This window comes from Daldinia decipiens, assembly GCF_022478715.1.
Source record: "Daldinia decipiens strain CBS 113046 unplaced genomic scaffold F4813scaffold_8, whole genome shotgun sequence".
In the NCBI taxonomy this organism is placed as follows: domain Eukaryota; kingdom Fungi; phylum Ascomycota; class Sordariomycetes; order Xylariales; family Hypoxylaceae; genus Daldinia; species Daldinia decipiens.
In genome coordinates this window covers 512,415-534,934 of record NW_026054551.1, presented here as the reverse complement: position 1 = coordinate 534,934, position 22,520 = coordinate 512,415, and the positions used below count along the sequence as shown (strand labels likewise).

The 22,520-nt window shown below is 47.1% G+C and overlaps 8 protein-coding genes across 8 annotated transcripts; 4 read left to right on the top strand and 4 right to left on the bottom strand.

Annotated features, from left to right (window-relative positions):
* Window positions 1–267: 267 nt before the first annotated feature.
* On the bottom strand, window positions 268–3,796 carry F4813DRAFT_352126 (uncharacterized protein). The gene is made up of 2 exons (XM_049242495.1): window positions 1,234–3,796; window positions 268–1,170 (listed from the first exon to the last, which is right to left on the bottom strand). The coding sequence occupies exons 1-2, from the start codon at window positions 3,430–3,432 to the stop codon at window positions 946–948; spliced, it is 2,424 nt and encodes an 807-aa protein (XP_049101805.1). The 5' UTR covers window positions 3,433–3,796; the 3' UTR covers window positions 268–945.
* Window positions 3,797–4,016: 220 nt separating this feature from the next.
* F4813DRAFT_352125 (uncharacterized protein) lies at window positions 4,017–6,117 on the top strand. The gene is made up of 2 exons (XM_049242494.1): window positions 4,017–5,379; window positions 5,434–6,117. Exons 1-2 carry the CDS (start codon window positions 4,403–4,405, stop codon window positions 5,621–5,623), a joined length of 1,167 nt encoding a protein of 388 aa, XP_049101804.1. The 5' UTR covers window positions 4,017–4,402; the 3' UTR covers window positions 5,624–6,117.
* A 949-nt stretch (window positions 6,118–7,066) lies between these two features.
* On the bottom strand, window positions 7,067–8,249 carry F4813DRAFT_387327 (Glyoxalase/Bleomycin resistance protein/Dihydroxybiphenyl dioxygenase; the record flags this gene model as incomplete). The annotated part of the gene is made up of 5 exons (XM_049246545.1): window positions 7,067–7,098; window positions 7,160–7,269; window positions 7,328–7,572; window positions 7,627–7,779; window positions 7,830–8,249. 5 exons carry the CDS (start codon window positions 8,247–8,249, stop codon window positions 7,067–7,069), a joined length of 960 nt encoding a protein of 319 aa, XP_049101803.1.
* A 937-nt stretch (window positions 8,250–9,186) lies between these two features.
* On the top strand, window positions 9,187–10,153 carry F4813DRAFT_352121 (magnesium-dependent phosphatase-1). The gene has a single exon (XM_049242493.1). It carries the CDS (start codon window positions 9,385–9,387, stop codon window positions 10,045–10,047), a length of 663 nt encoding a protein of 220 aa, XP_049101802.1. The 5' UTR covers window positions 9,187–9,384; the 3' UTR covers window positions 10,048–10,153.
* F4813DRAFT_352120 (CRAL/TRIO domain-containing protein) lies at window positions 10,154–12,299 on the bottom strand. The gene is made up of 5 exons (XM_049242492.1): window positions 11,781–12,299; window positions 11,570–11,711; window positions 11,470–11,501; window positions 11,068–11,405; window positions 10,154–11,003 (listed from the first exon to the last, which is right to left on the bottom strand). Exons 1-5 carry the CDS (start codon window positions 11,972–11,974, stop codon window positions 10,465–10,467), a joined length of 1,245 nt encoding a protein of 414 aa, XP_049101801.1. The 5' UTR covers window positions 11,975–12,299; the 3' UTR covers window positions 10,154–10,464.
* Window positions 12,300–12,816: 517 nt separating this feature from the next.
* F4813DRAFT_326244 (FAD/NAD(P)-binding domain-containing protein) lies at window positions 12,817–15,300 on the top strand. Its single transcript, XM_049241073.1, has 2 exons — window positions 12,817–13,801; window positions 13,855–15,300. The coding sequence occupies exons 1-2, from the start codon at window positions 13,165–13,167 to the stop codon at window positions 15,099–15,101; spliced, it is 1,884 nt and encodes a 627-aa protein (XP_049101800.1). The 5' UTR covers window positions 12,817–13,164; the 3' UTR covers window positions 15,102–15,300.
* A 288-nt stretch (window positions 15,301–15,588) lies between these two features.
* On the top strand, window positions 15,589–20,724 carry F4813DRAFT_352116 (P-loop containing nucleoside triphosphate hydrolase protein). The gene is made up of 13 exons (XM_049242491.1): window positions 15,589–15,784; window positions 15,839–16,367; window positions 16,428–16,654; window positions 16,705–16,984; window positions 17,038–17,990; window positions 18,037–18,199; window positions 18,253–18,498; window positions 18,552–18,750; window positions 18,823–18,894; window positions 18,944–18,994; window positions 19,044–19,108; window positions 19,160–19,859; window positions 19,916–20,724. The coding sequence occupies exons 1-13, from the start codon at window positions 15,638–15,640 to the stop codon at window positions 20,616–20,618; spliced, it is 4,335 nt and encodes a 1,444-aa protein (XP_049101799.1). The 5' UTR covers window positions 15,589–15,637; the 3' UTR covers window positions 20,619–20,724.
* F4813DRAFT_352115 (uncharacterized protein) lies at window positions 20,725–22,197 on the bottom strand. Its single transcript, XM_049242490.1, has 2 exons — window positions 21,323–22,197; window positions 20,725–21,221 (listed from the first exon to the last, which is right to left on the bottom strand). Exons 1-2 carry the CDS (start codon window positions 21,758–21,760, stop codon window positions 20,838–20,840), a joined length of 822 nt encoding a protein of 273 aa, XP_049101798.1. The 5' UTR covers window positions 21,761–22,197; the 3' UTR covers window positions 20,725–20,837.
* Window positions 22,198–22,520: the final 323 nt, after the last annotated feature.

The following is a 22,520-nucleotide window of genomic DNA, read 5'->3' as shown; positions in this document are numbered from 1 at the left end:
AATAAGATAATCATGTGAAGTTTTCAACCCATTTCAACCCATTTCAACCAATTTCATTATATGATAATAAATAGGTTTAAGGCCAATTCTATAAATTATATACCTTGTATAACGGAGTTCCCTGGTCTGTTGTAAGACACTTTTATACGATATTGCCGATCACAGTTTAACGTTATGAGGCTTCTTAAATGGGTTGAAAGACAACGCATGGACCGCTTGAAGGCTGGGTTTAAGGCAATCATCACTATCGAGCGAAAATTTCCAATTGAGCAAAAGACTTAGTAGCAGACTCGATAATTATCTCATGCATCCAAAACACAAGATCAATTCACATCTTAATTCCAACTTCACTCACGCCCCATAAATAAAAATGACCGAGCTACCCAACGCCATCTACGTTGAGCGTGGAAAGAGCACAGAAGGCGCCGAGGGATGGCAATAGGAATGATAGTACCTAATACAAGGGGTATAATTTGATCATATATGTACATATTGTATTTTAGCTGCTATGAAGCAAGAGGACATGACGTGAATTGCATGTTCGTTCCGGTAGCCAAGAGTAATTTTCGAGGGGTTTGCTCACACTAATGTCTCTCCCCCCGGTACTTAAATGCTTAGTAGGTAGGTACCTAGGTAGGTAATAACGGTGGGACAATCCAGCACTCCGCTAACATCTTAATATGAGGTAGTAATGGAGTATCGCCATTTCCCTACGTGGAGGGCAAAACACCAAACATCTAACACATAAAAGGTCGTGCCAATAATCCTGCATAGATGAAATAGTCACGAGACTGAAAACTCGCCGACGACTGGGTATCGCTCGCAGGATTTGCGTGATCTTGATCACGACGATTTATCCGTTGCATCGCCCCTTTTAGATTGTTCGGCTTGGATTTGGTAATAGGTAGAGATGAAACCTCCACAATATCAATGCCGTAACACGTGCTACCGTTGCGGTTGGAACGGCGCGCTTGTTTTCTCCCAGTTCTCATTGCAAACTCTTCGCATCAGTCTTCTCGGTGCTTGACGGCCAGTCATCAGTTCGAAAGCCTCCATGGCCATTTCCCCCACAACCTCTAAGCCATCAATAATCACCCACGAGGTGTTCCCTTCTTCGCGAATCTTACGAACCTGAACTACTAGTGGCGTTATCAAGGGTTCATACGCTAACTGTGTGCAACATTTAGGTTAGAATGTAGAAAGCCAAGCGATGAGTAGTAGAATGGTTGTTACCTCAATCACTACACCACCAGTAGGGCTTCTTAACCATTGCGAAGGCATTCTGAAGTCTACCGGTGGATTGTCATCTGTGCCCGATGCTGGAATGCAGGATACGACCATTGTTGGCTGCTGGTATTGCTTTGGCCACGGATCACTGGCTGACACTATGACCCGGCAAATCTTCTCACCCTCGTTCTGGCGGGACAGAAGTCTCTGCTCTATTGCGTACATATTGAAATGCATCGCAACTTCTTCTGCTTTTATCCTTGTCCTATTATGAATGAATATCATCCGACAGCCCAATTTGATCAGAGCATAGATAGCTGCTCGAGCCATTCCACCCGCTCCTATCACTAGAGCCGTCGTCCGAGACGGTTGTACTGAGTTTCGAGGACTGATGGCTCTACGTATGCAAGTCATGATTGCACTCCAATCCGTATTGTCCCCATAAAACCTATTAGCATAGCCAGCTCTATTTCGAGCATTAGCATGGTCTAAAATTGAGTCAGTATCCCCACGTAATGGTAAAAGCGTATTAACCGCGCCGATTGCGATAGCGTGGGTGCTGAGATGGTCAAGGCGTGGCATGATAGCAACTTTGAAGGGTGCTGCTAACGAGGCGCCGCCAAAGCCGGGCTCGCGTCGAATCCGGTCGACTTCTTCAAGCGAAGTGCAGCGTCTAGCGTTAAAAGTGTGTGGCATCATGTAGTGCTCATACGCTGCGCGGTGCATCGAGGGCGATGCCGAATAATAAACATTCAATCCCAAAGTGTAGAAATTGAGTGGCTGTAAAATTCCTTTTCGAAAAAGGTCCCGTAGTGTACCCCGTGTCGTACTTACGCCAATCATCTGTTCCCGCGAGGACTTCTCGAGAGAATCATGTCCGATTGGATTCAGGATGTCTCCCTGGAAAGGCAGCACAACGCCGAACACCGAAAAGTCGTAGGCGATTAGGCAAGGTTTAGGATCCGGTAAGGCATTGATTTTATCGATGAAGATTTGCCGGAGTTCATCGTCTCTGTCCACAGAACAGAACCGGGCCATGCGAACGATCTGACACCCAAATTGTTGAGCAAGCAAATAACGTTCGACGAAGGAATCGTCATTCCACTTTGGAGCGCCAAATCCTTTCATAACGTAATTTCCGATGATTTTTGTTCTGCCTCGCATGGCGAGAATGTGAGAGATTAGTCCTGGACTTCTCTGGAGATCAAGACTTAGATACTCGACGCCAAGTCGAAGCCCATGAAGCATCAATCCGAGGTCCATGGTATCTCTTTCCTCGGGGGGCCTCTTACGTTCTTCACGAGGATTCTCTTCGACGAAGTAAATGATTGGAAGGTCTAGTTTGCGGCGGATTAAGGCTACTTGCATCGCAATAAGGTCGAGTACGTTAGTTGGCCAGGTGTCAATTATTAGTTCCACGGCCTCTCCAGGAGCTTCCAATTCAGCTATATCAATATCCATGCTGATTAGAGACGACAGTCGAAGGCAGAAGACGAACGTATGAGTTCGGTACTCCGGGGGTATGGCCTTGATCGAGAATGGATTTGCTATCCATGATCGTGTCAAACCTTGGCCAAAGATGTGATCAAGAAAGTTTTTGAAGTCTTGTTTCGCCTCTACAAGCTTTGCAGTGCTTGTAGACGCAGAACGATAGGGGCAGTCCTCTGTTACTTGGCCTTCGCCACTGGGGTCAAAAAGGTTGAAGTACTCCAAATTAGAGAAATCACGATGTTTCTGGTCAGTGGAGAGTAGGTATTCTGCATCTGCCACTGAGAGCTTTAATAACTTGTATAGATCCTCTTTATCGCGATGGATATAAATGATGGGGTTCGTTTCAATGTAGTCCTTCAGGATCTCCTCAATATCAGACGATAACGTGCCCGTGCCGCATTCAATAACACAATTGGCCTGGTTGAGCTCAAGCATTCGTGCAAGCACGATGGCCATCTGCTGATTAAACGTTTCTCGTCCATATCTTTGCAAGAAAGTAGCTCTGGTACACCCTGTCGACTGTTCAAAAAAGTGATCCTCAGTAATGAGTCGACGGCCGAGATACTTGGCAGCGATAAACCCCAACGTCCGTTTTCCAGCACCGCGACAACCCACAAGGATGACCGAGGAATCAGTAGGGAATACTCTGCGTTTTGTCCTGGACGTAGAGATTATGGGTTCATCAAGAATCATATTCGATCCCGTTGTCGCCATCCTAACAACCCGATTTCCAAACTCCCGGGGCACGATTCAATCGTGCTTGTCGCTATATACCGTTCGATAAAATATACCCTTCGTTGATATGTGAAAATCCAGAATAGTATCTCCTTCATATGAGGCTAAAAGCGAGCTTCAATGCTGTTCAATGAAAACAGACACGATGAGAGTATCTGGTAACATCGGCAATGAAATATTCTGCAAGTCTATAAGAACTCTTGCAATTTGAGTCTAATTCACTTGCGAAGTAAATCGTACGAGAGCATCTCTATTGCTGAAATAAGGACAAATGGGGTTAAGCCCATGAGGTGAGTAAGTTTACATATTTGTGAGTTTAAGTGCAGGTCGACTAACGGCAAGGGTGTCGGCATTAATAGTAGTAGAAGCCGGAAAGTTAGTCCTGAGCTTCCACCACATGGCAAATCCTAGGCCATTAGCCACACTGAAGAGCCACGCTACCTGGGGAAGCCACAAAGAAAAACGTTGTCGGGGTTTGAGATTGGTTTATGCCGGAGATAGCCCCGCGCCGATGGTGAGCAGGTGGTCCCGACTCAAAATCTACCTAACCTATGTAGGTGCTTACCTACATACCTTAGGTACATACCTAGGTTAGGTAGGTATCTATGTAGAACATAACAATGTACCTATCCTAGGCACTGTATGATTGCTGTACATAATTACCTATTTTACTTCTCACTTCACAATTACAACAAAACATAAATATATCGACAATTCTTTATTTCTTCTCACTCTCCTTATCGCTTTTGACCCATGCTCTCAATGCTCTCTCAATATCGCCTCATTAGCTTATAAGAGCTCTTATGCCGTCATCTTAAAAGGGCGCATACGAGTCTCCATCATACCCTAACGGTTCGGCAGAAAAAGAAAATAAAGGAGACCCTCTACTCTACGGAGAGGAGGGTGACCTGAAGCTGGTTTGGAACTAGCAGTGTCTACCTCGGGGCGTATGGTGGAGGCTATGAGTGATGGGGAGAGCGATGACGGCAAGCGAGCGTCGAAAAAGCGCAAGGCTAGTCGCGCTTGCGACCGCTGCAACTCTCAACATCAGCCATGCGACAATGCCGTCCCGAAGTGCAGCGTTTGTGTGCGCGCAGGCACCGAGTGTACCTACAACAGACCTGTGCGCAAAAGGGGTCCTCGTAGTGGGTACACCAGCCAGAATGGCGAACGTCTGTGGGCTATAGTCCTTCAGGCACGGCCCGAACTGGAGGATGTTGTTTTGCAGGTCCTGCGCGGCGGTACGTATGGGGGCACTGGTGTTCCTAATCTGGACTATTATAAGAACAACGACAACCAGGCGGAATTGGTTAATAGATTCAACGAGAGTCGACTCGGTAGATTTCTGCAGAATGGAGAATCCCCTGACCTGTTCCTACCCCCTCTGGACCGACGCGTCTCGCCGATCATCTCTAAAGTGCGCAATGAGATTGGTTTTACTCAATCCTCAAATTCCCACCGCCAGCCTGACATGGCCAGGGATGTCCCCAGCCTGTCTAATAGATCGGTCTCGTCTGTTTCAGGACCTCAACCTAGTTCAATAAACCCTCAGGGCGCTCCTCAAGATCCCGGCGACATTTATATTCAGAGCGAGGATGTTCGAAAACGGACTTTCCACCCTAATCAGAACCAGATACACAGTTATAACACGGGCTTTTCGGAGGATGTACCTCGGAATTTCAACTTGGATCGCGCACCGTCAGTTTTGGCAGCTCCTCAAGATTCTACACCTTTTGGATCGAATGGCTCCACTGATGAATACGGGGAGAACTCGCAGCATACGAGCGAGCGCTTAGTACCGGAAAGGCAAACGAGTGTCAACATGACAATGGGTCCTTCTCAACATTCACAATCCATTGAACCAAGCAATCCGCTCTCTATAACACAGCAAACTGATGGACTCCACTTGGATGAAACTTCTCGATGGTAGTAGTGACTGACTCCTTATATATATACCTCTTTTAATCTAACTTCATATAGGCTCGACTCAACACCGTTTGACACATTACGAAATCTAGGGTTTGCCCCTGGGGAGAGTATGGCAGAAGATTTCCTAGAGCTATGCGAGAACCCCGATCCCGTTGATCGTACACCAGCCACCTCAGCCGACCAGGATGAAGACGAAGAGGCTGTCTGGCGCCGACTAGTAATGCGGGGGAGATTCATATGATCAGGCGCCCGGTCTTACATACTACGGATAAGATAGAAGACCAATCCCAGAATTCCACCAACCGAACGACTATACGTTCTGCCTCGTTATTAGATCTTAAAGGTGGGTGTAATGACGGCAACGACCACTTTCGCTAAGCTGGAGCTATCAGTCTGCATGCTAACATAGCGCTCAGACTCTGAGCTATTGTGTCTCATTCGTGGTGATCTCTCAGGGCTTATATCTAGCCCCAAGTTCTTTTCAACATATGGTCCTTAGTAGATATCTTATATCTATCGACCTTTAGATTTAGCGGGACAACCCGCACCTCATGCAGCTGATGGGTTGTGAACGATTGATTGGTTATAGAATGATGGTAACGATATATCAATTGGCAGAGCAATGGATGCTCAAAGTGGTTCATTAAACCCTAGTTCATATCGGTCGAGATTAAACTATCTCAGGCCTTACATACTAGTATATACCCCTTTAATACAGATTATAATGTCCACCTGTCTAACTTTTTCAAGATATCGATTTAGGATCTGACGGTAAAGCTTCCCTATAGGGGCCCCGCCAAGAGAGTGATTATTCAGTGTTGGCGGATCACCATCCGCACTACCGCGATCATACCCAATTCCTAAAGAACCAATACCAAGTATTCTCCTTAAAAGCCTAGTCTTGCGCCTTGGATATTGGACATTAATGTCCATTTAATGGGGAAATTTTAGGCTTAGGATACTTCTAGTACAACGTTAGTCGTTCCTAAAGCGTGCTTCAACTTGATATGATACGTAGAACACAATGCTTCCATACCGAAAATGGAATGACTCATAGGTGCCGGGGAGCTCGCACCAGAAGTCATTGTGTATCACCTACATTAGGTATCTAGGTATGCAGGCTTTACGCAGGATATGTTTCTTGGGACAAGATCGTCCGTAGCGATCTAACTCACATATACCCCGTGGATTTACATAGGCACATACCCCCGAACGCCGTTTTATTCGATGTAAGAGCGCCCTACTTAGAGATGTCTAGGAAAATCAATATTTGATTCGACCTTTCAAGCATTTATGCAGGAAAAAAGCTTTCCTAAAGGCAGAGAGCTGTGAAATACCTGATACAGATAGTATAGATTTAATAATTACTCGTACCTATACTAGCTACTTTCTTTACCAGATACATCTCAACTCCGCAACACATCCCGATGTATGAACATATATGCTTCATATGTTGCAATTATTCGCTACGTCATCGTACGACTAAAAGCAGCTACATAGTAACTACGTAGATCACGATCAAGACTCGTAAGTGTTGTTGCAGTGGTAACCCAATACACAGTTCAACGCCGACTAAGCTTGGATATAAGTACATTAAAATTAAGCGGATATTCAATCTTGGAATCAATATACGCTTGCTCGCCCGGGACTGAAACACAACCCCCTAGGTTAATACATTTTGAAATTAGTCCAGGAAATCTCCAGGAACATCGGGGCCTATTGAATCGCGATTAGCACTGTCATGCCGCATAGTTGGAAGTTAGAATTAGATACTCACCCCACACGTGTAGGCTTCCAGGACCAGCCTGTGAGCGATGCGTGGGCTCAGAGGAGGTCACCAAGTCGCCGTCGACGTAGTGCTCCATAATGAAGCCGTGCGGGTCGTACCTAGTCTAGTCAGTTTGGTCTTCAAATCATAGGTTAAAAAATGTGAGCAGATGCTTACCAATAGTCGAAGATCTGACTGCCAAGGACGTGTCTCCCAACGCCCCAGCAGTTCTTGTAACCCCTCTCTCGCAGCCAGTCATGACCTAGGACTTGAGTGTCGAAATCGTGCGTCTCAAAAGAAGAGTGGTGCACTCTGTACGGGGTACCTTCGGCGAAGAAAAAGACGTGATGGTCGACCGGTTCGTCTCCTCTATCTATCCGGTAAAATACCGTCCGGTCAATTTTCTCGGCGTCGTGAATGAGCTGTTTCTATTAGCCGCGAGTCACCTAAACGTGACTAAGACAAGGGGTTCGTACATCGCTGGCTATAAGGTTAAAATGATCGCAGTAGAACTTGTAAGCCTTTGCGAAGTTCGTCGACCTTACACCGAAGTGACCAAGCTTGTGTACCGGAGCGGGCCGCTTCTCGAATCGCTGGAACCTGCCTGCAGGTCTGTTCTTTTCGATAGGCTATGGCATCGTTAGTATTAGAATCTAAGACCGACCTGAGGAACTCTTACGTAGTTGACGGGTTCGTGTGGTAGAGGGATTTCTAGCATCTGAGCAGAAGTCTGACCGTAGACTAGGTGAAATGGAAAACCGTCGACCGGGTCATAGAAGGTTACACCCTTACCCCCGCCGGGGGCATCCGATAAATCGTATACCTTAGTAGCTTTTGGTAGTGTCTCGGATGCGATCTTCAAGTCTTCTTCCGATTCGACGACGAAACCCGCGCCGCCAAATTCGGCCTTGTCTGCCTTGATAGAGCAAAGCACCCACGGTTCTGTACCGTATCCTCTCCAGTAGATCTTGTCATCCGATATCCTCTTCTCCTCAGTGAAGCCGAAGTCTTTCAAGAAAGTAATAGCCTTGTCCATGTCTGTGTACTTATAGTACACGTGTGCTATGCGTACGAGTTGTATCTTTCTCGGGGCCGCCATGTTGAATAGCCGTGATATTTTCTCTTTCAGTTTATGGTTTTGTCGTCGAAAGATATGCTGGTTAGTGCTGTTAATAGCTCGCTTTTGGTTGGACTCTTGGTTGGTGTTATAAGTGAAGCCACAAGGGGACATGCCCAAAATTCATGACGGCTAAGCGCACATTATATACGTCTGACATGTTCGCTTGAAACGGTTAAAGTCGGGGAGGAGGGTGGAGGAGTCCGTCTACGGGAATGGCGGCGAATCAATGTCCCTACATGTGCCTACCTTAAGCTGCTGTGTAAGTCTAAAGACTGGGCATTAGAGGAGCATTTTGGCTTTCCGTCGTCCGAAGCGACAGTCTAGACAACTAGGACTACGTGATAGGTTACCTACCTATACCAAACCAGGCCCAGCTCCACAGCCGCGGCCCCGCATGAGTGTTGGATGTTTCTGCCATGGAACACGTTCGGCAGTTCTAAGTTGATGAGTGCCTGTGGGGTTCTTCACCTGGAAGATCCCGAGTTATGAACATAACTAGGATACGTAATGCACTTATAGGAGGTCTAGTGTACGAGATCCAAACTTATCCCCGCTCGGCTGAGACTCAGGGGGGGTTTTTCTATGGGGGTATCTGCATGGTTTCGAATTCTAAGTGTGTTACTAGTTGCATATTTCGCAGCTTGGGTTTGCTTATTATAGAATTAGAAATAGGCTGGCGAGGCATATAATGCTGATGTAATGTTAGGAGCGGCGCGTTAGGTTTATCCATCGCAAAAGTTGGGGAGCTGGCAAAAAGGGCCAATGACGTTACCCCTCCGAAAGCTCTCCGATCTAGGGCTTAGCAGGAAATCTCTAAGGAATCCTGGGTGGAATCGGTAGTAATTCTATGCCCGCACTGCCAAGCTACATAAGGTTACCCAAGGTAAGGTACCTTACTTGCTTACATCACTTTTCACTCACATCTAATCTAATCTTATCGCCTCACCGGCCACGAAAGTTGCAAGACCCCGTCATACCGTCATACCGTCATACCTTCATTCCTATCATTGCTTTACTTATCCACATCAATTTTATGCCATTACCCGGTTCCAATCCCCGAACTCGTACCCAACAATACGGAATACATATGTAATTTCTATTAAATATTCTGAACATGAAGAAGCTCGCCAAACAGCCCACATTTCCAGGCACGACGCCTATTGCCCTGCCATCCATCCTCACCGACGGCCAGCCCTTGCCGCGCGCCATCGTCTTCGATCTCGACTATACGCTATGGCCCTTCTGGGTCGACACCCACGTCTACCCGCCGCTCCGGCCCAACCTCGCGCACAACGCCTGCACCGATAAGGTCGGCGAGACCTTCGCATTCTACGACGACGTGCCCTCCGTCCTGCACGGCCTAGCTCGCGCGGGCATCAAGCTCGGCGTTGCGAGCCGGACGCACGCTCCAGACCTCGGGCGCGAAATGCTCAAGCTGCTGCACATACCGCCCGCGAGCAGCGTGCTGGATGAAAGTGGTGCGGACGGGGTGTCGGCGAGCAATAGCAAGAAGGACAAGGTGAGGAAGGCGATAGAGTTCTTCGACGCGGGACTGGAGATCTACCCCAGTAGTAAGATACAACATTTCAAGGCGCTGGGCAAGAGGACGGGTATCCCGCACACTGAGATGCTATTCTTCGACGACGAAAGCCGTAACAGAGATACGGAGTCTCTAGGCGTTACCATGTGGCTGGTGAGGGACGGCGTTACGTGGAATGAAGTCGTAGAGGGGATTAAGGAGTGGAGGAGGCGAAAAGGTGTCCAGCCGGCATCTTGAGTCGTAGTTTCAACCAACGTTTAGAGACATTGGTCACCGGCAGATTACATATAGATTATATAGCATACATAGATAGAGAGGGTTGCTGGCGTCAGGAGTTGAAGATAATTATATTTCGCTTTGTGAAGAAGTACATATATGATCCACGCGTAACTCCCTAAAAACAAAAGCGCGCCTATTCCCGCAAATACCAAGGCATGCGCCAACGACTCTTGGCAATGAGACAATACAGTATTGTGGAAAATAGGTCGGTATTCCAAGACCTTCTGCAATGTATACTTGGGTATGTTTATATCTTCAATCGATTTTTATCTCCAACCTCCGCCACGAGAATTACGAATTTGACATGGAGGTCCGGCTTCAAGGTAATGGATGACTGCGTGAGCTCCTTCTATAATATAATTGTGTCAAGTTTTACTATTTTGCCTCGGTAATTGACAATGCCGCAATGCTTGCCGTCGGGACTTCATCGTTAATAATAGGCTTCTCGGTGGGCGCTACGAACGACTCAGCCTCCGTAACGTCACCGGCCTGGGACCCCGTGGCAGACACCAGGGTATCTTCAGCCGACTTTGGCGGGTAAGCTTTTGTGATAGTACAGACGCGCTCTCTTCGGTCAGTTCCGTTTTTGGTACCTACGGCGATACATTCGACTCGCTTGCCGTCGTCGATTGGCCGCCAGTATACAGGACCTTGAGGAAGAGAAGTATAACCGTTCTCGAACTGACATATCCGTTTTACCTCGTCATCCCAAGCCGGCTCGTCGAAGAAATCCCATTCGAGCTCGCCTCCATAAACCTTTGGGATATTCTTTACGTCCATGAAAGTCGTCAGGACAGGTAATATATCGTGGTCCTGGAGAATGAAAATCTTGGAAACAGTTACGGGGTCGAACCACCGTTTAATCCAACCCCATACTGTCGAGAAGAATATAGGCGCGCCGATAATAAATATACCTAGGAATTTAATCAGTTACTTCCGCGATTCTTACATAGCCTACAACAAAATTCGTAAACGTACGGTCAAGAGTCTCAGGGTAGTGGGCAGTGGCTAACTGACTGGCAGCCTGCATGTGGCCCTTCAAGTTCCAGAACATGCGCAGACTGACGTGGGTAATGTCGACGATGTTGGTGCTAAGGGTGATTGGAGTAGCGGGATGTGGGCGGTCGGTACACTCGGACGACAGAGGTTGGACGAATCTTGTCAGATGTTCGTACAGCGCGAATAGTTGTAACAGCTTAGGCTGTGTCTTGCCATCCGTCTTGGCCCTACTATACGTCGTCTCGGTGGACTTCTCATATTTGGCAACTGCGTGTGAATCGAGATGTCGGATTTGGAATACGTAAATTGGAATGCCTCTAGAAATATTGTCAGCATGGATATCCTGCGTCGAAGCTCTTATTAGGAGAAAGTGCTGCATACCGCTTATCACGTCGGCCAGTAAATCGAGGGTACTATTCTCAAGGATAAGTGATCTGATTAGAAATGTTTAAAGTTTACAAGGATCTTAGATATGACGTACAAGCTTCCTAGTCGCCTCAAACGAATCTATATCTATAGTATCGTATAGAACCTCGACTTGGTTTGCGTCACGGAACCTTTCAGTCTCGCTGAATTGCACATATGCATCTTCTGGAACGAACTTGCGCGCTCGAAGGAATCGACTGGGTTCGTAAATACATTAGCACTGTGTTTGACAGATTTAATGTGATTTCTTTTTTACTTAAACTCACAGAATCGTGGCATCGTCATGAGATGGCGGATTGCCCGGCTTATAAAGACCTTTTTCCTCTAAAAGTGTTTTGAATTCTACCAAAGCTTGCTCTTCATGCTCGGTAAGGTGCCCGAGATGTCCTTGCGGATAGCCATGCTCGACCGCCCCGGACGAGGGGACTCGGTGCATGGAAGAGCCAGAGTGTTTCGTCATTGATAGCGTTTGTCGCCGTAAGGACTTAGTCGAATGATGTCTTTAGGAATGCGACAACGGCGAAGCAATGCGATAAGCGAAAACAAGCGACAACGGGATTTAATTGTATTATTGTAGACGCTGGTTACAATATGAAGGGCTGAAGGGCTGAAGGAGATAAACGAGGATTAGATGACCCCTGTCTCGTATCCTTACATAAGTGCATAGTGGTGGGATCTTATTGGTGGGTCTATGATTTAACTATGATCTCGGGGATGGAGATTAAGATTGCCTTTCCTACATAGGGCTTTCTTTCCCTTTTCTTTTCTTACGGCCTAGCAGCTTCCCGAGTCATAACTGACTCGTTTCGGCCGAGAACCGGCAAGTACCTACATAACGTCCTAACTACGAAGTCCTAATTATGTCAGGTTAGTTACTGTGGGATGGGATTACGTAATCCCATCCCACATTACCTACCTAGGTAGGTAGGTATTGTACAAAATAGGAACATTTAAAGTCAGTTAACTTAGTACGTCTTTGGTTAACGTCGCAGACGATTCACCAAATTATCCTATGCCACCGTCTCCAATAAAGTAAAGCACATTCTAACATAGTATTTAAAGGTATTGTGGGAAAAAGCAATGATAATGAGGGCATATGATTTCCACCAAGTAAACGTGAAGTATTATAATATTTTCCAATACAACATCTTTTTGCCACCAACATCAAATATCTACAGTATCCATAAGCCACTATAAAATGTATAAATAAGATCATGAGTTGTATTGCATAGCTAAACCCGTATGCTTTAGCCAGGATCAGCGAGCAGTGACGAGAGCCTCGGAGTCTCCTTCGGTACGATAGTATAAACCACCTGACTTTTCTCGGGGTATTATATGCGAACAGTATCCTCTCTTAACCATGATCTATCACTTAATGCGGGGTGATGAATGCACTCCTCCAGCTCCCACGGTGCAAGTCCATACCCGATTCGTTGAGCCGTAGCTTCGTGCGAAGCGGAATGTTGATAGGAACAACGTCTCGTAGATTTACCTCCAGTTACTACCGGAACGTGCGGGGTCCTATAACCGTGAAACTGGGGATATCTAGAGCCCCAATCCTTGGGGTTTTCTTCTGGTTCATCTTAATGATACCAAGTAGCATTTGATATCTTCACTATCACTTCACCTATTCTATAAACGCTTACCACCATGACCACGCCAGACTCTCTCCCGTCAAGCCAGCGTAGAGTACCTGGCTCTGTAGATATTCCTCTTGCACCATGGCCGCCGACTATCAAAGACGAGAGCGTAGATGCACTCGCAGTGGCTTCCAAGATTATAAACTCGTTCAACGAGTTGCTTTCGAAGAAGGACCACAAGGGCCTTGCAACCCTCTTTCTAGAAAACAGCTATTGGAGAGATCATCTTGGCTTGACTTGGGATTTCCGCACTATGAAGGGGAGAGACAAGATTGCATCGTTCCTGGACAAGGGCCATCACTTAAAAGACATCCAAATCGACCGGGAGCGTCCGGCTAAGAATAACGGCCCAGAAATAATCCCCTTCCGGGCTGACGGGTCGGTCTGCGGTATACAATTCTTCCTACGGTCTGGTACCGAGCATGGTTTCGGTGCCGGATATGCTCGTCTCCTCCAAGAAAACGGCGAATGGAAATTTTGGACGCTTTACACAACCATGCACGAGCTATACAACCACCCAGAGCCGGTCGGTCCCTTACGACCAAATGGTGTCACGCATGGCGCCAACCCGGAGAGAAAAAACTGGCTCGAAAGAAGGCAAGATGAGATAAACTTCGTGCACGGTGACCCCGACGTACTTATAATTGGTAAGCTTCTATTCTTCTGAACATAACCCGCAATATCAACTCATATAAATCAGGTTGCGGACAAGCCGGGCTCTCCTTACATGCCCGACTAAAGATGATCAATGTCCCAACACTCGCAATCGACGTGTGCGACAATGTTGGCGACAACTGGAGGAATCGATACCAGCACCTTGTCCTGCACGACGCGATATGGTACGACCATATGCCATACATAAAATTCCCAGACTTCTGGCCAATATTCACCCCCAAGGATAAACTTGCCCAGTTTCTACAGTCGTACGCTGAACAGCTCGAGCTCAACGTGTGGAATAACACGAGTCTTGAGTATAGCAGCTGGGACGAGGAAAAGAAGCAGTGGGTTGCGGTTGTCAAGCGGAAGAAGAAGGACGGGACCGTCGAAGTTCGTGTACTGCATCCGAAGCACATTGTCCAGAGCACGGGCCATTCTGGGAAGAAGAATGCACCGGATTTTAAAGGTATGGAAAGCTTCAAGGGCGATGTTCTCTGCCATTCATCGGAATTCAAAGGCGCCAAGAAGAACGCCAAAGGAAGGAAAGCAGTTGTGATTGGTGCTTGCAACTCGGCGCTCGATATTTCTCAAGATTTCTACGAGAATGGGTACGACGTGACCATCATCCAGCGGTCGTCGACGACCGTCATGAGTGTGCAGGCGGCATTGGATCTATTACTCAAACCGGCATACTGCGAGGGTGGCCCTCCGACAGAGGAGGCCGACCTTCTTTCGTGGGGAACGCCAGGTGAGATCTTTAAGGCGGTCCAGGCCGACGTCAACGAGCTCCAACAAGTAGTCGATAAGGATGTCCTCAACGGTCTCAATAAAGCAGGCTTCAAGACCGACCGAGGCCCGATGAACTGCGGGCTGTGGATCAAGTATCTGCAGCGCGGCGGGGGCTACTACATCGACGTGGGCGCCTCGCAGCTGATCATTGACGGCAAGGTAAAGGTGAAGCACGGCGTTGGTATCAGTGAGGTTCTTCCGCGCGGCGTGAAGCTCGACGACGGAACTGAGCTGGAAGCAGACGAAATTGTCTGCGCGACAGGATACCAGAACATGAGAACGGCTACCGAAGCCATCTTCGGAGAGCAGGTCGCTAGTAAGGTGCCCAACGTGTTTGGCTACGATGAGGAGGGTGAGATGAGAGTCATGTGGCGACCCAGTGGTCACCCCGGCCTCTGGCTTCATGGAGGCAATCTTGCCCTGTGCCGATACTTCTCCAAACTCGTCGCCGTCCAGATTAAGGCACAGCTAGAAGGGTATTCTAAGCCGTCGCAGGCTTAAGATGGCATATGTGTACCTAATGTATACCTACCTAATGTATGTATAAATTGGCTTCTATACAGCAAATTCTGGTAGTGTGTGTATTCCGTATCCTAAGGCGCTGTATCAATATAGATGTGATATTATTGACTATATTGTCCCGGATATTAATATGCAAAGAGCTTCAGTGAAGCCATCACCATCTTAACTTCGGCATACTGCCTTTAAAACCGAGCACATATGTAATAAGTGGACTACGTATCCACTCGTAGCATCTTATAAGACTAGCCTGCTGCGTCTTTGAGCCAATCATCATGCTATTCGAGGCCTGGTCCTGTCCCGTTTGGGAAGAAATATGATGCTCCAAGCAGCCCGTTGAATACGCAGGAAGGTCAGGGGTGTTCGAATACGAGAGCATTGGCCCTGGTATGTAGGACTGATATGTAATCGATTGCGTGATTCAATTGGCCAAGGCACGTATTGACATTGCTGACAGAATTCTTGAACGCTGCAGCATCACGACCTTACTTATCCGAAAGCGATTTTCATCTTCAACGATGGCTCTCCTTGAGAGCGCTACGTATGTCGCTAGTTGCTCGATGCTACTTTCAATCCTATTTGTGTGCTTGGCGCTCTTTCGAGTATGGAGGTTACGCCGGGCTCCTGTCGTTGTTATCTCCGGCTTCCTGGGACGGGTGAAGATAGTGGGTGAAAACAAGCACTACAACATAGCATCTATAGACTGACATTCATAGTAGCTTCTGTTAATCCTTCTTGTTTTATCAAGCGTAGGGCGTTTTGTTGCATTAAGGGATTTGATGCCTGATAATACCTACGTCCGTGCCTCTCAAGGCCTAGAAGTTGCTGCGGTTCTCGCGCTCTGTATTCTGTCATTGATAGAGCATCGGCGAAGCATTCAACCATCCAGCATACTCACTCTATACCTTACAGCGTGTATTATTCGGGATGTCCTTGAGATATCCGTGACACCTCAAGGGCAGCGTAGTTGGCTTATGCAAGATCCAATTCTCGCGCAAATAACCCTAGAGGCTGCTCTACTTGCGACCGAAAACCTTCAAAAGGAACTAACTAAAGAGTTCTCGGGACAGTATGTATCGCCCGAGGAAAGATCCGGCATTTTTGGCAGGATATTCTTCTGGTGGATCAATCCAGTTCTCGTGGAAGGGTATCGCAATGTCCTTCTAAACTCCAGTTTGCCTTCTGTCGATATGAAGTTGCTATCCAAGCCCATTCGTACTGCAGCAATACGCGCATGGGAGCAAAGATGTACGTGCTTTGGTTCATATAAAAAGCCGAATGATAGCTAATTATAGGGCGACTACGTAGTGAGACCCGAGAGCAGGATGACACTCCCAAAAGCACTATTCGTGTCTCTTAGAAGACCATTCTTGTTGGCCATACCACCGCGACTCTTCCTCACTTTATTCAGATATTCGCAACCAATTATCATCCGTCAAAGCATCCAATACGTTACCAGTAATAAGCCGTCAAATCAGATATGGACTGCACATAGTCTTATTACGGCTGCAGTTGTCGTCTATGTCGGTCTAGCTGTAAGCCTCCTCAAATTGACAGAATGGCCAACTACTAAGCTTATAATTAGATTTCCACTACGGTTTATCAAAGTCACCTCAATAAACTGAGGGTAATGATACGGGCCGCTCTTATAGCATTGATTAATGATAAAACTATGAACTCTTACGCCGAAAGTGTGAGCGAGGGTAAAGTCTTGACACTCACAAGTACTGACGTGGATAACCTCGACACAATTGGCGAAATGTTCCACGAAACTTGGGGACAAGTTTTCGAAGTTGCCATCGGGATCGCTATGCTATCTTGGGAAGTCGGTTGGCTGGCCCCCGTGCCCCTTTTTATCATTTTCCGTAAGTCAAAGTTACCTCACCTATCCTTCTTGATCACTGAAAGATTTCTCTAGTATGTTCTCGTGTAAGTCGGTATGTGGCGAAAAACCTACGATCGAGACAAGGCGGGTGGAATGAGGCGACGCAGAATCGCATTTCTATGACAAGTGCCGCTATCAGTGCCATTAAGAACGTCAAGATGCTTGGCTTGCAAGACGTGATATCGAAACGCATTCAAGGACTTCGACAGACTGAGCTTCACATGGCAGGCAGAGTACGGTGGATGACAGTTGCTTATAACGCATCCGCAAATGCCAATGGGATGTTTGCGCCAGTTATCACCATTATACTCTATGCCATCTTAGCGAAGTCGAGAGGCAATCAACTGGACACTGAGACTGCATTCACAACTATTGCCATTCTAAGCATGGTAACACACCCGGCGAACATGGTTATGACTATCGTGCCTAGGGTCATTGCATCTTTTGCCAGTTTTGAGAGAATCCAAAACTTCCTTCTTGAACCTCCCCGCCAGGATTACAGGATTGAGATTGTCGGCTCACAAGCGACCCCTGAATCAAACAACTCTGGGGATGCCGATTTTCACCCCTCTTCACATCCAGCTTTCAGTGCAGTAGGGGTTTCTTTTGGGGGGTCTCGCTCAGTTCTGAGCGATATTAGTTTGACCGTGCAGAAAGGGTCTATTGTTATTTGCTCTGGTGCAACAGCCGCCGGGAAGACAACCTTAGTCCGTGCTCTCCTAGGCGAGACCCCTTCGGTCGGAACTATTGCAGTATCCTCCAAACGTATGGGTTACTGCTCTCAATTACCATGGCTACCAAATGGGACCATTAAGCAAGTCATAACCGGGTTTGAGGATTGCTCTTCTGTTGTCGACGCAAGATGGTATGAGACAGTGATCGCTGCTTGCTGTCTTTCGAAAGACATCAACACACTTCCGAGTGGAGACGAGACTATCGTAGGGAGTCGGGGGGCTAATCTCTCAGGGGGTCAACGCCAGCGCCTAGTATGAGTCCCCCCCTTCATAAATTCCATATTCTGACATGACATAGGCTCTTGCGCGTGCAATCTTCTCCCGTTCGGAAATTCTCATTTTAGATGATCCTTTTAGTGCTTTAGATGGAAGCACCGAGCATCGAATCATCGAAAACATATTCAAGTCAGACGGTCTGCTTAAAAAGCTTGGGGTAACGGTGGTCTTGATAAGCAACTCTAGTAAGTACCCCTGAACCCCCTTTTATTACTGCTGGTCTAACAGTTTGACGAAGCCCAGTACTTTCGTTTGGCAGATGAGGTTATCATCCTTGAGGGTGGGCGCATTAAGGAGCAAGGCAAATGGAATGAGCTACTCTCGAGAGATCCTCAAGTATTGAAAATAATCCTAAAAGAAGATAACACCCATGGGGACAAGAATACCCCTGTGGATAATCCCAATCCGCTTTCTCGGGAGCAGCGATCATACGACGACACTGCTATTGACTCGAAACGGAAAACAGGTGACTCGGCGCTCTATGGTGAGTTCAAAAATGACACCTCGAGAAGGCAAGGCATATCTAATAGACCATAGGCTACTATTTAAAAGCGGCCGGAATAAGAAACTTCGTTTTCATGATAACCTGCATCGCATCTTGCTCTTTTTTTGTCACTTTTCCCCAGTATTGGTTAAAGCTGTGGACGGATTCGAGAGCAAGTAATGAGTGGTTCTTTATTGGAGGATATATTACCCTAAACCTCATCGCTTGGGTCTCTACTAATGGAATTATGTGGTTCGTTGAGCTAGCTGCCTTATGAGTTCTAAAGTATATAAAGTGACGAAATGGGGCTAATACGACTCTTAGGTCTACCGTTATACTTGTTGCTCCTCATTCAGGACTTGCCTTACACTCGAAGCTGCTCGAAATAATTACTCGGTAACGTGTACCGTCCCCCAAAGGCGATCAGGACACTAACACATACTAGTGCACCTTTGCTATACTTCTCGAAGACTGACAGCGGGTCAATCTTGAACCGGTATGCGCCATTTTTGACATATCAGCATCAGGAGACTGACAAGCCCCAGATTCAGTCAAGATATTCAGCTTGTTGATAAGCAACTTGCTTCTTCTTTATCAACATTATTCGTTCGTAAGTTGAATACGTAGTTCAACAGCAAATGTATCGCTAATACTATCGTAGAGATATTCAAACTTCTTTTTCAGGTTATCTTGCTATTTGTTGTCCAAAAGCTACTAACGCTCACGCTGCCGATATGCCTTATAGTTGTCTACCTCGTGCAGAAGATATACCTTCGGACATCACGACAACTACGGCTCCTAGAGCTTGAATCAAGATCTGCCGTTTTAATAGACTTTTTAGAGACGGTGGAAGGATTGCCTACAATACGCGCATTTGCAGGCCAGTCCAAGGCAGAGAATAAGCATCTGGAGAACCTGGACGAATCCCAGAAGCCATTTTACCTTCTTCTGTGTCTTCAGTGCTGGCTCAGGATTGTTCTCGACCTGCTCGTCGCGGGGATAGCTGTTGGGGTCATCGCCCTTGCTATCGCTCTCCGGGATACCACTTCAGGTGGCCAAGTCGGTGTTGCGTTGAACATTGTGCTGGTCGCCAACACTACACTTCTCCGACTTGTCGAATCGTGGACTAATCTGGAGATATCTCTCGGTGCTATCGCTAGGATTAAGACATTGGAAGAGGAAGTGTCCCCTGAGGATCAGCCATCCGAAACCAATATACCTCCGGAGACATGGCCGTCTTCCGGCTCCGTCGAGATTCAAAATCTTACGGCTGCTTATAATAAGGAAAGCATGACGCTTAAAGATGTGTCCCTGAAGATTAAGCCTGGGCAAAAGGTGGTTGTGTGTGGTCGGACTGGGAGGTAAGTACTCGTACATGTACATCTCAGAGGTTGCGTACTGACTTCTTCTCGTGTAGTGGTAAAAGCTCTTTACTGCTCACTCTTCTTAAGTTATTGGATACGAAATCGGGTTCAATTGTAGTCGACGGCATAAACATCGGCCACGTGCCTCGTTCGATAATACGAGAACGCTGCTTTGTGACGGTACCCCAAGAGCCCTTGCTTCTCAATCAGCAAACCCTTCGATTCAACGTGGACCCAACGGAGACTCTCTCTAGCGATACTATAATTGAAGCTCTTTCCAAAGCGCGCTTATGGCACCATTTTAGCTCTGATCTGAACCCTGACAGTTTACACGACACCCACTCAAGCACTCATCCAATCCTAGATCAAACACTTGCATCGCTCCCGTCTCTTTCGGTCGGGCAGGGGCAGATGCTAGCTCTAGCACGTGCGCTACTACAGGTATACACCATAAACACATCGGGTGCAAACCCGATAATTTTACTCGATGAGGCTACTTCATCCCTTGACTCGTCAACTGAGAAGCTGATACTTGATATTGTCCACGAAGAGCTCACCTGCAAAGGTCATACTGTCATCATGGTTGCGCATAGGGTGGATGCAGCCGTGGCTCACCTGAGGAAAGGGGTAGATATTGTGGTCTGGATGAAGGATGGAAGGATTGAGAAGATAGGGGATGCAGATGACATTATGAACGTAAAAGCGCAAGACATTACCCTCGACACCCTTAGCGAGGAGGATGAGGGGAGCAAGTAATGAGAAACAGATAATTACAAGATATACTGTAGAAGTCAAGTCTTTTACTTCAATGCCAATGCTAATAGACGTCGCGTTACTGAAATGTCTGCAGGAATAGAGATAATATCTAGTGGCACGAGGCGATTAAAGAGATTTAGATGTCTAACTGATTGGTTAATGAGGCTCCTTTGTAAAATACCCAAGATACCCGTTGGCTTCTTCTTTCCAAAATATAACCTAGAATGGCACACCCGGTCCACGACGTAGCGCTTGCGGGATTGTCCGCGAGGTTTCGTTATTCGTGTTGTACGTACAGATCGACCAGTCATCGATCCGCGTTTGACCCCATGCGTTCTTAGCTGATCGGTCAGGATAGCATTCCTCCCAGACGAGTCCGAAGTCCAACGTCAAACCCTGGGTTAGAATACCAGTGCCCTTGCCACTCTTATCGCTTGTAGTCGCGCCGATGTTAAACGAGAGCTTTGTCTTAACGTCGCCCGAGCCCTCGCCACCATCCATACACGTTGACCACTCTAAGTTGGAACTGTTACCGCCGCTCACTTCGAAGTTGTCATTGAAGTTTCCTTCGCCTCCAATAGCTGCCTTGGCGGTGTTATCGATCTATAAGCTCGTATAAGCTCGTTAGTGGCTATGCTATCATACTCATTGGGGAGATCAAGGAGCTAGAATGGGTATATCAGGCAGGCAATGAGCAAGCTCACCATGGTAGACATAGATACGTTCCAGATGTCAGGCGGTGCTCTTCCAGGATTTAGCTTCCGATTTTCGTATCTGAAAACTGCATTGGCTTCCAACTGGTATAACTGGACACCGTCGGTTGCATTGAGGTGTCCCCTATAAGTCACGTCTCGGATCGCAAAACGGTACTTGTACCACCAAGAGGTAAACTCTACAGTGAATTGGCAACCAGCATATTCATCCGTTCTGCCATGTCCTTCTGTGCCAAATCGCATGCTGGGAAGGTCCAATCTGAGGCTATCTGGGAGGAATGTGATGTTCATACTCTGTCCAGGGGCACATTGATAAGGAGTTTCCGACACCACTCCGAGAACAAGCGGAAACTGCGGAGGCGGCGGGTCTCCTTCCGCGAGCGCAGATGTCGCCAGAGAGATGCCCGCGATGAAGCTTATGGCCTTCATGATGAAATTTCTTCGGTAGTTGAAGTTTCTCCTGGATCCGTTGACATACAGTGGAGGGGTAAAATAGTAGACTGACTGCAAACGTAGGATGTAACCGCGGGCATAAAGTAGTATTTATAGATCACGTCGTAGAGCCTCCAAATGCGTCTAAAAAAGATAGCCTCCGCCGGGATGATCCTGGAGTTGCATCTTACCATTTCATTTATCCCAAATGCCTGCAGTTTTTCGGTCGCCGACCTTCTGGAACCGGATAATTGGCGTCGAGGATACCGGGAAAAGGAAATTTTCTACGGCTATCTTATTCGTCAACGATAAGATACCCGCGAGGATCAATGCCTAGCTGTGCATTAATTACCAGAAGTGACGTTCGATATAACTAAATGTGTCCTTGCGGATATATGAGTAGTAGAATATAATAGTTGGTCGCTGGTGGGACCTGCGAGCCACATAGATGCCTGGAACTTTTGCTATATAGCCGACCCTGGAGCTCTCGTAACCTGGAGACGATTTGTTCTGGTTCACTCGAGCTATTAGTAGAATCAAATGCAGTCTAGACTTGGGTTTACGAGATCCTCCGGTTAAAGGGAATCCCCTATAATTACGACCCAATCACTTTCAGAAAACGAGGCTTAATAATGGCCTGCTATCGCTATGGTGATTGCTGCGAGTTCTGGGGAATCGCTAGCTGTCCGTTGGCATAGTCGTAACCCGTGTGAATTAGATAGGTAGGTAGGTGGCAGCTACTGCAAATTGAAGTTTA